Source organism: Sus scrofa, chromosome 13 (genome assembly GCF_000003025.6).
Source record: "Sus scrofa isolate TJ Tabasco breed Duroc chromosome 13, Sscrofa11.1, whole genome shotgun sequence".
Classification (NCBI taxonomy): domain Eukaryota; kingdom Metazoa; phylum Chordata; class Mammalia; order Artiodactyla; family Suidae; genus Sus; species Sus scrofa.
In genome coordinates, this window is record NC_010455.5 from 139559386 (window position 1) to 139574031 (window position 14646).

Here is a 14646-nt window from a genome sequence, read left to right on the forward strand (position 1 = left end):
GGGAGAGCTTGACGACATCTCATCAGGGATGGGTGTTTGTGCAAAATCTTCCTTGGGGAATAAAAAAGGGTGCAGCTTCCTCAACACTCTTCCATCACTGTACTTTATCTTAGGTCTTTAAGTCCTTGATGACTTCACCAGTGACAGTTCCCAAAATAAATCTGCTTTTTAAAATACTTTTTACAATTGCATGAAAACAAAATCTAAATTCCAGAGGCACAGGAATTTTGAAAGGGGCAAGTCCCTGGGCCCCTCTTTCTCCTGATCTGACATGCTTTTCCACAAGACCTGTAGCAGGGTTCAGGGGCTCCAGTCAGACCTCTGTTGATGAGCCCACAGATACTGCCCTGTGGCATGCTCCAGTCCTCATATTTTGCTAACTGGTTTCTCTTTGTAAATCAGTACCTTCTGGTGTGAGCACTTTGGGTGGCAAAGGGAGAGAGAGCTGCCTCTTCCCCACAAGATCAGTTCATGTCTGGCTGGATCAGCCTCCCACCTCTGGCTGATTCATCAGGCTCAGTCTATTCTAACAGATGGGACTTCTATTTAGGTATTTTAATAGCATGTATTTAAGATACCCTATTGAGAATCTGATCTGACAGAAGTTTGATGAAGTGTTGATGTACTGAAAAACCAGGCTCACTAGGTAAATAAATTCTTCCCAAGGCAGATAATATGAATCAATTCAATCAAGTATTTAACTAAGGGCCTCCTGTGCAATTGTGTGTGCCCAGCATTGAGTTAGAGCCAGGAAGAAGTAGAATGCTCGACAGAAAAGCCCTCAGAAACTACTTTCTCTAGGGAGAAATAGTGTATTGATGTGATTTTACAAACATCTATGCCTATTATGTGCAAGGGGTTTGAGCAGTAAGGAGCTAACTGGTCAGGGTGATGGCTGTAACACCTTTTATATCAAGGCTACATCAAACATTTCAAGGGAAAATGGCTATTGTCTCATGATGAGAGAAATGAAAAAAAAAAAAAAAAAACAAACAAACCCCAAAGCCTAGCATTTATTGAGCACCTAAATGGGATGTATTGAATGTTCTTCAGTACACCATGTCCCTTCTTGGCACCATGCCGTTGCTTCTTATTGCCCTAACTCTAAGTAATATCCACCCTCCCACTCACTGTGTTTATCCATATCTGATCATTGCTCCCCCCCCCCAAAAAAAGATCAAATCTGACTCTCCAAAAGCTTTTCCCTCTCAACCTTCAGGCAATAATGATATTTTTCTTCTTAGCCTTTCCTGTAGTAATGTGCCTGTTGGAACTCCTGTTTAGAAACTAACAGCTTGTAATGTCTTGCATTTTTCTCAATCTTTCAGGTTTGTGAGATTGGATAGTCAATAATACTATGAGTTCTCTAAGAGTAAAGCTCAGTTTATATTTGTTCAGTTATTCAATATTTGGTGAGCATCTACTTTGTATGAATCACCATTGTGGGGGAAACAGATATGAAGAAGAAAGGAGCTCACACTTATATTTTCTACCCTGAAATGAAATGAGAATTTGTCTGGAAAGCACTTAGCAAAGTGCCAGACTCATATTTAGTCTTCTATAAATGGAGTATCATTAGCTGTTATTTCTCTGATACTAGATAAATGAGTGGGAAGTAGAGATAAGAACCAAGAAAGGAAGTTCCAACTGTTAGGATACTAACGGAGATATGTAACAGCAAACTCAACTCGAATGGCTTAAACATTAAAAGGGACTTACTGGTTTATCCAACTGAAAAATTCTAGGGAAAAGGGTAGTGACTGGCTCCATTTCTTTGTGATTCTTTGGTACCACTCTTCCTCTGTATAGGCTTTATCCTCAGGCTGATAGCAAGACGACTGTAGTAACTGCAGGCTTCATATTCATACATAACATCCATAGGAAAAAAGAATCTGTATCTTCTGGCAGCTCTCCTAAAAGTGAGGAAACTCTTTCCTGAAGGCACCAGCAAATCTCCCTTCTCATTTCAGTGTACCAAGTAAGTCATAGACTTTTCCTCAACCAATTCCTTGACCAAGGAATGCCATGACTAATTGGCTTAGACTTGGTTTCTAACCCAGGCACTGGTAAAAGGGTGAGATTACTATATCAGTTAGAATGGCTTGTTACACTGCAGTAACAGCCAACTCACAAATTGCAGCAGCTTATTATGGCAAAAATTTATTTCTAGTTCTCACTATATGCCAGTGTATGTTGGCAGGGGCCACTCTACTATTACAGTCCTCTGGGACCCAGGATGATGGAGGCTTCATCTTGACACATGCTTTAGCAATCACTGTAGCAGAGGGAAAGGGAACTGGTGAACCTTACACTGGCCTTTAAAGGCTTCTGCCTGGAAATGACATACATCACTTCTACTGACCTTGTATTGGCCAAAGCAAGTCACGTGGCCACACTTACCTTCAAGATAGGAAATACAATCCTACTATGTATCTAGAACTAGAATATTTGTGAATAGGCACAGTCACTACTACAATTACTCATATAATTTTCCTACAATCAGGACCGACTATACAGATGACTATCAAGTTAGCTTTTCCTGAAGCACATGTACTTCCTTGGGAAGGGGATTTTTAGCAAACATTAGGTACTCTTAGGAAGGGAGCAATAGATGCTAAATAGGCTACCAATAATTTTTATTATAGAAATTATATGAAGGCAAATGATCTCATACATCAAAGAAATGGAGAAGGCAAGATCAAGAACAGACCGGCGAAGGTTGAGGGAGAGAAAAGAAAACACTGTAGCATTGTAGCCATCTAGAGATCTGCACAGCAGGAAGGGCCCAGATGAAATAGGTGGTAGGGCCAATGTATGAGTCAGCATCTTTGCTGCTACACTCCCCAGCCAGGTATGGGAGCATAAAAAGCATATCAGGAAGGTATGGAGGGATGGTGAATGATTTGAGGGACTTTGTGAGAGGTCTTGGTTTGTTAAAGAGCTGAAGAAGTCAAGGAGTTCTCAAATGAGCAGTGGGGCCAAAGTCAAATATAACTCAGAACCAGTCATATTCTTAAACCAGGTTAGGCCCTTGAGATGTATCCTATATCAACTCATGACAGTTGATACATACAGAAATCAAAATTACAGAAAACAGAGGGAAGCCAATATGAGATACTGACACAAAGATGAGGCCTTTTGCCCCATTGGGTCCTTAGGTGTTAGAGAAAGAAGTCTCCATGGGACAAGAGGATGTGACTTTACATTAGAGCCATGTTTCTACCCAGGGGAGGCAACATATTATAGAAGAACACTTGTGGATCAGTAGTCAGGAAACTTGTGTGAGTCCCAAGAGTGCCTATAAATAATATATGAGCGAACCATCATAAACTTCTTCCAACTTGTCTCCTCTGCTGAAGAAAGGGGATAATCATGCCTCCTCCATCTTTCTCACAACTTTTTGTGAATCAAGTGATAGGAAAGCCTCTTTTGGACTACAAAGGCCTAGATAAATGTACATATGGGATTATAACAGAGACGTGGGTCAGTGGAAAGAGTTAAGAGTGGTTAGGATATAGGTGAGATTTTGCCTCCAACTGAATGGGGCCCAGAGTGAAGATGAAGTGGAGAAATCAGTGGGTTGATAGGCATTGTCTAATAAATCAATACTTTTAATTGCAAGGGATATAAACCCAACTCAAATTGGCCTAAGAGTAAAGTAAAGTGTATTGGCTCACATAACAGAAATTAATTGCAAGGGTAAAAATGGCTTCAAGTACGGCAAGGTTGAGGTGCTCAAGTGCTATGGTTGGAAATCTGTCTCTATCTCTAGTGTTTGCCTTTCTCTGTGTTGGTTTCATTTTCAGGCCGGTTGTCCTCAAATGGTGACACAGAATGTTCCAAGTAGCTACCAGATATGCTCTACCAGTTTAGTAACCCACATAGAAAATGACAGTGCCTTTTTCTCATTTCAACAAAAATTCTGAAGTAATCTCATTATCTGGTCTGGATCAGATGCTCCTCTCTGAATCAATCACTATGACTGGCACCAACTGCAGCTGAATCACATGGATGGAGAGTAGGAGAGAAGCACAAACTATAGGAGAAAAAATGAAAACCACCCACATCCATCACAGGAGGTAGGCTCAAGAGGTTTGTTCCCAAAATGATGATCATGTAGAAAAGGACACAAGACAGAGGAAGGAAGAAAATCAAGGGAGGTTCTGAGGCAAAGGGAGAGTAGCACTTATTGGAGAAAGGCAAGTTCAAAAAGGGATTTACCAAGTGCACTCTGGGAGGTGGAGATGTGGTATACTGAGACAGAGGCTGAAACACAGTTATCTGTGGGTGAAAACACAGTGAGGAATATTTGAGAAACCCAGAGTGGCCCAATGCACTCTGAGAAATAGAGTGCGTTGGTCAAGGCAGCCGTTATCACAGACTTTCAATTAGTTCTTTGCTTGGTCAGTGTTTTTGTTCCTAACTGCTGGGGTAGGGGAGGGAGGAAAAAGACTGGGTCAGTCTTAAAGGAACTAGACTAATGCATGAGACATGAACAGAGATCTCCATAACACTGCCTTCATTTTATACCTTAATGAGTCTCAGTGGAAAAAGCAGCCAAGAAATTACCACTGAATTTACTAAAGTTATAGCCTGTCAAAGAGATGTGAAATGTGAGTGACATACGCAGCATGCTAGGTCCTCTCCACCCACCCACTAATCATAAAGGCCCACCCTGTCTTGCCTTTTTCCACCCTCCTACATATACACATTATACCTGCACACAAGCACATAACAGCAGGGAAGGATTCTCTTGGAACATTGTCAGAATCATTCTTTAGACCTCCCAGTTAGGTCACTACCCTGATGTGAAAAGCTGCCAGCCTCCCATTTTTTGAAGCTGGTAGAATAGGCCTGACTAAATCTGACTTCATACTGGGCAAATACTTGTGAGAGGCAATTTGGTTCTGGATTCATCCTCTAGATCTTAACAATTACCATCACCACCAGCTCTGACACTGGTAGGCTTCCAAGCATATTCAAACAAAAGGGCCTCACCTCATGCTTAACCAAAGAAGACATTAGCCTTCTATGACCCTGGACTTAAAGGCTCAACTGTGTTAGAGCACTGGAGCACAGAGACCACAGTCTCAGGTTAGTGCTTGGATGGCCAGAATGAGTCTGTCTTAGGACTTAAGAGCCTGAGTCCCAGGAATGTATATAACAGGAAACTCAGAGAAACTAATTCCTTCAGAAAAGAAAATGCAGGGTGCTTGAATTCTTACCTCATATGCATGCCTCCTATTATTCTGTCTTCTGTAACTGCTGCCAGGAAAGGCTCTCTGGTCACAAACCCTAGAGTTCTGATATTCTCTGTTGACTCTCACATCCAAAACAGACATCTTGGTTACAAGGCCCTGTCTACTCCCCAATGAATGATAGTAATTACTGCACACAGTGCTGGGAAAGGTATTACTTTAAAAAGAAACAGGACATGGACATAAATTATAAGACCCAGCAATTCCATTCTTAGGTATATATCTCCCAAACTGAAAACAGGCACTCAAATACTTGTACAGACATGTTCATAGCAGCATTATTCACAATATACAAAATCTGGACACAATCAAAATGTCCATCAACAGCTGAATAAATTGTGATAAATTGTGGTATATAAGAACAAAGGAATACTATTCAGCCATAAAAGTGAATGAACTGTTGACACAAACTACAACACGGATGAACTTCTAAAACATTATGCTAAGTAAAAGAGGACAGACACAAAAGGTTGCATATTGTATGATTCCATTTATATGAAATATCCAGAATAGGTAAATCTGGATATTTAGACAGAAGGGAGATTGGTAGCTGCCATGGGCTGAGGGGAGAGGAGAATGGGAAGCAACTGCTAAATGGGGCTGAGCTTTGTTTTGAGGTGATGAAAATGTTTGGGAACTGGATATAGATGGTGATTGCACAATATTGTGAATGCACCAAATGCCACTGAATTATTCACTTTTAAATGATTAATTTTATGTCATATGAATTTCACCACAAGAAAGGGGATACTGACTCAGCTGGTATATATCTTTATTCCCTCACTCTCTCATTTCTACCTGAAGGTGTATGTAGAAAGGTGAAGTATGGGTCATTATGTGACCATGAAGCCACAGATATTTGACAAGAATGGCTGAGCATAAAGATAAAAGGAAGCTGGGTCTTTGATGTCATGGAGGAAATCATGGTGTCATCAATTTTGAGACAAATAAAACCCTTAGTTGGAAAAAGAGCACAATCTTTGCTCTTTACACTTTCCTCATTAAAGAAGGACCTTAACATAGACTGAGTGAATAAATTCACACATAAGCTTTCAGTTACATGTATTTGTTAGGTATACTTTTGGTTAGGTTGTTTCACCAGTTGACTGTGAAAATGCACGCTGCTGAGTAGATCAGCACTTTCTGTGAGCATTCTAAACAGGAAGATATTTGTACAAAATAGCATCACATTTAGGTATAAAAGGAATGACAGAAACAGAAAATAGCAGTCCTTCATACAAATAGGCTATGGTTTACTCCTGGTCCAAATAAGCATAATTGTTTATTCATTCAATATGCATTGATGACAACTTACTATGTGCCAGGCATTGAGCCATGGATATGAGCCAAAATACTGCAGTGAGCAAGGAAGATAAAGTCTCTGCCCTCTTGGAGCTTACATTCTAGCAGGAAGAGAGACAGACAATGAACACACGAGCAATCTCACATACACTAGCCTGATAATATCATGCATACAGAGAAACATATGCGGCTTCCAAATCTCCTATGATTTAGCACTGGCTCTTAGCTTCTCCATCTCTGGCGTGGTTTTGCAGGTGCTCAGGTACCTCAGTTACCCAGCAGTCAGCAGCACTTTCAACATCACAATATTGGCCTCAGTTGTCAAAAAATTTCTCAGTTCGTAACATCATTGCTGCCATCATCCCTACACTTCATCCTACTTCAGAAAAAATACAAGCAAAAAACAAACAAATCCCCTCACCCCAATCATTCCCACCCCTAAAAGAGGAAAAATTAAACCAGAAGCAAAATCTGTTATTATGCCCTAGGGAAAGAGCCTATAAACAAACAAAGCCTTCCTATCTGGTAGAGGATGAGGGAGAAGAAGAGAATAGGCACAACATTCAAGTCAAAAACTTGTATATGAGGACCATGCAAATAATCCCTAAGTATAACACACAATTCTGGCACCTGAAGAAAATGTCCTAGACCAGTGCTGTTCAATAGAAATATAATGCAAGCTAGAAATGTGAGCAATATCTGCAATTTAAAATTTTCTAAGAGCCATATAAAAAGAGGTGAAATTACCTTTAACAGAACATTTCCTTTAACTCAATGTATCTACCATACTATCTTTTCAACATGTGATCAATATAAAAATTAAGGGAGTTCCTGTCAGCAGAAATGAATCATGAGGATATGGGTTCAATCCCTGGCCTCGCTCAGTGGGTTAAGGATCCAGCGTTGCCATAAACTGTGGTGTAGGTTGCAGACAGATCCCACGTTGCTGTGGCTGTGGCACAGGCCAGCAGCTGTAGCTCTGATTCAAACCCCTAGCCTGGGAACTTCCATATGCCAAGGTGAGGCCCTAAAGAGCAAAAAAAATAAAAAATAAAATATTTTACATTCTTCGAGTTTCCATTGTGGCTCAGTGGTGAACAAATCCGACTAGGAACCATGAGGTTGTGGTTTTGACCCCTGGCCTCGCTCAGTGGGTTAAGGATCCGGTGTTGCCATGAATGGTGGTGCAGGTCACAGACATGGCTCAGATCAGGTGTTGCTGTGGCTCTGGCGTAGGCTGGCAGCCAAGGCTCTAATTCAGTCCTTAGCCTGGGAACTTCCATATGCCACGTATGTAGCTCTAAAAAGACAAAACAAGAAAAAAAGGAAAAAATTGGATTATATTTTGAGTCTGAAAGGATCTGCTGATTAATTGGATGTGGGACAAAAAAAAAGAAAGGATGACCTACTACTAGATTTTCGGAGTGAGCATGTAGGTGAAATGGGGGTGCCATTTACTGAGAGGGGCAGCTGAAACAGGAGCAAACCCTGCTCCTCTTTTCATATTTCTAATCTTGATAAATGGAACAACCAGAACAATCAGAAACCTAAGCTTCATCCAAGGCAGTGCCGGATCCAGTCACCAAATCCATTAATTCCACTTCCCCAAAGTTTCTTAAATCTGTCCCCTCCTTTCTTTCTTTCTTTCTTTTTTTTTTTTTTTTTTTGTCTTTTGTCTTTTTGTTGTTGTTGTTGCTATTTCTTGGGCCGCTCCTGCGGCATGTGAAGGTTCCCAGGCTAGGGGTTGAATCAGAGCTGTAGCCACCGGCCTACACCAGAGCCACAGCAACGCGGGATCCGAGCCGCGTCTGCAACCTATACCACAGCTCACGGCAACGCCGGATCGTTAACCCACTGAGCAAGGGCAGGGATCGAACCCGCAACCTCATGGCTCCTAGTCGGATTCGTTAACCACTGCGCCACGACGGGAACTCCTGTCCCCTCCTTTCTATCTCCACTGACTTCGTCATGTCTTTAGACCAATTACTCACTGAGACTGTTAAAAGCACCTTAATAATCTCCAGGTTTAAATTCCAACCCCAAATCAGTGCTACAAATTGTTCCCCTAATTAAAATTCTTCAAAACATTTTTTGAAGAGTAATTTGGCAATATCTAGCAGTTTAAAATGGACACGTCCTTTGATTGGCTATCAAAGGATCCAGTGTTGCTGTGGCTGTGGTGTAGGCCGGCAGCTGTAGCTCTGATTGGACCCCAGCCTGGGAACCTCCATATGCTGTGGGTGTGGCCCTAAAAAGAAAAAAAAAAAAAAAAAAAAATATATATATACACACACACACACATATATATTATATTATTGGATGAATTTTAAAATAATATATATATATAACAATAACAAACTGTACGACTATAGAGTACACCTTAACATGATTTAAAGCACCTTAGGACCTGGCATCAACCTTTATTTCCAGACTAATTTCTCAGACTTAGGTAGGCAATAATGCTCTTTCTTGTGTTGGGAAAGGTGGGTTGATTGTTCAAACTGGGTGTGGTACTAGACCTATCTGCTTTGCAACTAGAACAGGAAAGACAGCCTCTGGTATTCACGAGGACAGGAAGCTCTTTCCGAAGACAAACTAAGGTATCTGTTCCTTCCCTTGAAGGCACACCAGCATTAGTTTATTCTTTTAGCTCTTCAAAGGAAGAAGTAAAACTTCATGACTCTTACCCCTTCTCAACCCATCTGGCTTATCATGTTTGAAGAATACCTGTACTAATCTTGTTCACAGTTTATTTTGCTTTTATAATAGAAAAAGCCAACAAAAAAAGACAATAAATTAGGTGTCACAGTTCCATTCCTTTTCAAAATCTTTTCATTTCCCCAAGAGAGTGTTAGATATTTAAAATACAAAATGATCATAGCCCAGCTCTGCTAGAGGTAGCACATGTGAAACAGCTTTGGTGGAAACAAAGTGCTGAATAAATAGAAGGTGGAATTATACCAATTTCTATATTCTACAGATTTTCATATGTTTTTTTTTTATTGTCATTTCCTAGTTACTTTTTAAAACTCAGGAATAAAGAAAATAAGACAGTACATACGTAAGTCTTTCTATTGTGGTCCTGGCTGGGAATCTTGCCATATAGCCAACTGGTAGAAAGAAAATGAACTGCTCTTCCCAATCTTGTTCCCATTCAGTGTCTAATTCTCTCAAAACAATACCAAAAAGAGTTATGAAATATTTAATTATTTCTTCCTCAATGAGATTAGAAATGAAGTACCTCAGCAAGATAGGAAAAGAGAAACAAATTTATGCTCTGGTTTTTTATACCCTAAATCCTACACCAGCCACCAACACTTGTCCCTCAATTAAAATATCCTTCAACTGTTTGAATTGCTGTAGCAAATCAGAAGACTTTTTGTTGTTTTGTTATTATTTAGCCTCATTTTAAAATGTATTACCTACCACTTACCTCCATAAAATATCAGAGCAGAAAGGAATCATTGGTGATCAAAGGATAATAAAGGATTATCATAGCATAACCCTTTCATTATTGACAGCTAAAAACTAGCCCTAACAATTACATCAGATAATGGTGTCACAGGGCCAAGTATCTAATTAACTGGAGCTGGGACTAGAACCTAGTCTCCTGACTTCCAGGCTATGCCAAACTGGATATCGTCTTTTTATCATTTAAAGTTAATGCTCCTTAAGGTGTTTTGGGGAGAAGGGGGGCATATAAATAAGAAAAGGCTTCAACTTAAAGGACAGATAGAATGAAAGCAGTTTTCCACCAGATACAAGGCTAGGGATCACCTAGGTCCCGAGTTGTTTACTCATCACCTTAGTTTTGGCAAAGTATATAAGTAATATTTTTTTACTGCAGTGAGAGGAGAAAAAGTTCCTTTGACAGCCACAGTTAACTTCCTATGCTGGCTCTTAGTGGTGGGAAAGTGGTTCCCTGGTTAGGGAAACATCTCGATAGACTACTTTGGATATGATGGGATCTTTCAAGGCCACCTGGAATAGGAATAAAAGAAGTTATTTTCTCCAATACATTTATAATTTTCCAAGGCCTTTGGAAATAAAAGAGTGATGAAGAGAAGGAAAAAGGAAGCTGAAATTTTTCAAGGAAGGTAGGAATCTACTTGGGGTGAAATGTGAGAATGGTGGAGATACTCTTTAAACAAGAATGAATATGATCCACTCATATTCCTTGACTCTTCACTGCCAGACTCCTGCCCATTACTCCAAAAACTTCAGTAAAGATCTGCTACACAGATGTGTCTATGGTTCTGTGACAGTTGGTACAGGTGGTACGGAGAAGAGGTGAAGTCAGGGAAGAAGGAAGGCTTCCTGAAGTAAGGAGAACCTGGACAGTATAATGGTGAGGATACCAAATGAAACATTTTTCATCAAAGACTGAAGAGAATCCACAGATAATGAGAAATAAAGGGCTGTTAGGCTGGACAATTAGGACAGGAGAAAGCTGTTTCAGTGTAATAATAGGACATAGGCCAGACTACAAGAGGAAGATGAAAGAAGTCTGAAACTAGTCTACATGAGTCTAAGAAGTTGGTAGATATTAAGAGAAGAAAAATAGAATAGTAGCTTTAGGAAACAGAACAAGTTAAATTCAAGAAAAAAATACTACAAAACGTGTAGTCATTGAAGAGCAGATAGTTCATCTGCAACTACATTTTAAAACTTAACATCTGATTACTATTTAATGAACTTATTTCTATATTATGAAATGTTCAGAAAACAATGTTTAATAGCCCCATCTGCACAAGGTACATACATAAAAGTCATTCTTAAAGCAACTTACTGCCAGATAAAGTTTAGACCACATATAGTTTGCATCTACTTGACCAGTAAGAGAAAAAATTCTGAAACACTTTTTTAAAATGGGAAGAGTATTAATTTTAATTATGCTCCAAGATATTACAGAGCTAGAAATTAATGAATTTCAGTCAGTATAAAATAGATTTATTGTAATAGTCAGTAATACAACCCAGGTAAATGAAACATTACTTTATACAAGGCTCAGATGTTCTAAAATCTATCTTAATTTTACACATGTACTATAAAATGATAAATACTTAAAAATTACAATGCAAGGGAAAATATTACAAAAAATACAATAGTTATAGACCCTTGTATGAAAGATCTTTAAAGTTCTGCCTTAGGGAATAATACCATGCTACATATCAGAAACAAAAATAAACTATTTTCCTTGAGGTGACAATATACTGGATGCACTCTAAAATACCATGCCTGACAAGACTCAAGAGAGACAAAGAAGGTCTTCAATGATGTTGAGAGGAACAAAAAAAAAAAGAGAGAGAGAGGAGTAATCAACTGTTATATGCTGATTCCTACTGGAATGGCCTCTAAACAAGTTATAGCACTGTGAAAGAATGGAAAAAGCAGGGTACTGGTCTCAGTTTTACATAAGGATTCAGCACAAACTCAGGCAATTCTAAAAGGTACTGTTCCCAAGGCTCCTCACTCTTCAACCCTTTACATGGACTCTTTATCCTAAGTGCATGTTTTTTCTCTAATTTCTTCCTAAGGGCTTACCAAACACACTTTCTGTTTTCTATTATCCCTTATACAAACCAAAAGGCATTTAGCAAACTAATAGAATCTCTCAGTAAAGTCACTTCTAAGGACACAAATTTTTGTTTAGATAACATCAAGAGATTTAGACAGAGCCGTCCCTCTTCCACATACACTCCCACCTCCCCTTAAGCATTGACTCCATCCTCGATCGTGAGGCAACATGAAGTTTTAAGATTTTTTTTTCCTTCATCAATGATTTGCCTGTTGACAAGTTGCTTGATTGGTAGCAATATCAGGAGCTGTTTGGAATGCTTGGTCAGAATAGATAAAAAGGAGGTGATCAGTGAATTGCTGTAACATGTCATAGTGGGCTTCTACAAGCAGATAGGAAGAATTTACTTTATAGACTCCACACATTTATTTCAGAAGGAAAGGAAAAAGATTAGATAAGGAAATACAGCAAAATATTAACACTGTAGTAATAGGGAAGGGAATGCTTATAGCCAACCTACCTTGTGGGGAAGTTTCTGGCATAAAAATCAAACTTTCCCATCATTCTTTGTGCAAGATTAAAAGCTGCTTTACATCAAGAGGGACAGAAAGCCACTTAAATAGTTTTCTTCAAAGGTAGGGAATTTTTTTTTGAAATGAGCATTAGAGAAAGGAGGAAAAGGAGGGAAAGCTCACTCAAAGAGGTCCTCAAACATGCGCTGTCCCATTGCTATGTATGCTTCCTTCTCCTCTGGTGTCATCTGGGCCACCAGCTCTGGCTTCTGGCTCACTTCGCTGTAGGAGAACGGACGGCCAGCCACCATGACAATGGGGTCATCTGCTACTTCCTCAAATTCATCATCCTCCTCATCCTCTTCCCCATGATGTGCAGCCACAGCTGCCGGTCGGGGTGGGGAGTCGTCATCTGACTCACTGGTCTCACTCTCAGAGTCACTACCATTGGCAGTGGTCACAGGAGCAGCCGCCCCCACTGAGCCTGCTACGGCAGAGGGGGTCTTCTTCTCATGAATGAGCAGTGCTCGCATGACTTCCTCATTGTCATCTGGCCCTGCACGGCCTTCCTCACGCTCCTGAAATGAGTCTATATCTATGCCACCTGGAAGGAAAAAACCAGAAAGTCAAAACCTTAACTATAAAAAAGCACTCCTTTATAACTAACACAGTATTTTAATATGTTATATTTAAATATAGGATGATACAAAATAACAAAGACTTCAGTAATTCCATTTTTTGAGCTACTTACTGTCCATATGATAGCCAAAATGTTTCTTACAAACTAGAACTTAAGTAGCATAATGGTTAAGTACAGTTGACCCTTGTACAATGTGGATTTGAACTTTGCAGGCTCCACTTATACATGTTTTTTTTTTTTTCCTAATATAAATACTAGTAGTACACGTTCTGTGGTTGTCTGAACCATGGAGATGCAGGAAACCATGGAAATAAGTTATACTCAGATTAAGCCCTGCATTGTTCAAGGGGCAACTGTACATGGATTTTAAGAGGTATATAGCTTGGATCTGAATCCTAGTTCTTCCACATGCAAGATGTAACTCTCTAGGCAAGTTATTTAGTCTCTAAACCTCGATACCTCTTTCTATAAAATGGGATGATAAAAGCTTCTAGGGCTCTCAATCAGAACAAATGAAATAACGTCTATGAAGGGCCAAGTTTGTAGGTGGCATAATAGGAAATCAAAACATGGCTCTTCATCTTTTTCAGAGTCCTGCATTATCTGGAACTCCTCCTGCCCACCTACTTCTCTCTTATCACTTGCTCATCCTGCCCTAGTCACAGTGGCCTCCACAGTATTCCTTGTACACACCATATGCATTCTGACCTCAGGGCTTTGCACTGCCCGTTTCCTTTTCCTGGGATATTTTCCATCTAGGTATCCATACTCTCTTACAATCTCTCATGACCTTACTCAAATTTCACTTTCTTTTAATTCACCCCTACCCCTATATTCTCAATGCTCTATTTTTCCCTATAGCATTTATTTTCTAACATAGTAATTTATGTCTATTATCTTTGTCACCTACTCTCCACAGATGTAGGTCCACCACAATAGATATTTACCTTTTTTATTCAGTAATATATCCCACGCACCCAGAATAGTCCCTATCGCTTGTTAGGTACTGAATAAATATTTGATGAATGACTGAATAAATGGCAGTTTTATTTTCCTGAGGCAAATTAAGTGTACTTTGATCTCTTTATCTAGGAATCTAGTAAGAAATGAAACTTCTCCCACCACACACCTTCTATTATCTTTTGTGTATATTATGGATGAAATTTAAGAAAAACATAATACAAACATAATGCCATTTAAAATATATAAAAGAATTATCAAAGTTCCCATGTGGTGCAGTGGGTTAAGGATCTGGTGTTACTGTAGCTGTGGCTCAGGCTGCAACTGAAGCACAGGTTCTATCCCTGGCCCAGGAACTTCCACATGCTATGGGTGTGGTGAAAAACAAACAAACATATATTTATTTATTTATATAATATTTTAATATAAGGATAACTTTACATAATTATAATGTTT

General features: G+C 39.5%; 1 protein-coding gene across 2 annotated transcripts in view; it reads right to left on the minus strand.

The window, feature by feature from the left end:
- Positions 6506 to 14646, minus strand: part of GTF2E1 (general transcription factor IIE subunit 1) — a 43593-nt gene continuing 35452 nt past the window's right edge. For both annotated transcript variants that reach the window (XM_021070303.1, XM_021070304.1), the window contains exon 5: positions 6506 to 13194. In XM_021070303.1, coding sequence (XP_020925962.1) covers positions 12770 to 13194 — 425 coding nt within the window. In that variant the 3' untranslated portion in view covers positions 6506 to 12769. The remainder of the gene's footprint in view (positions 13195 to 14646) is intronic.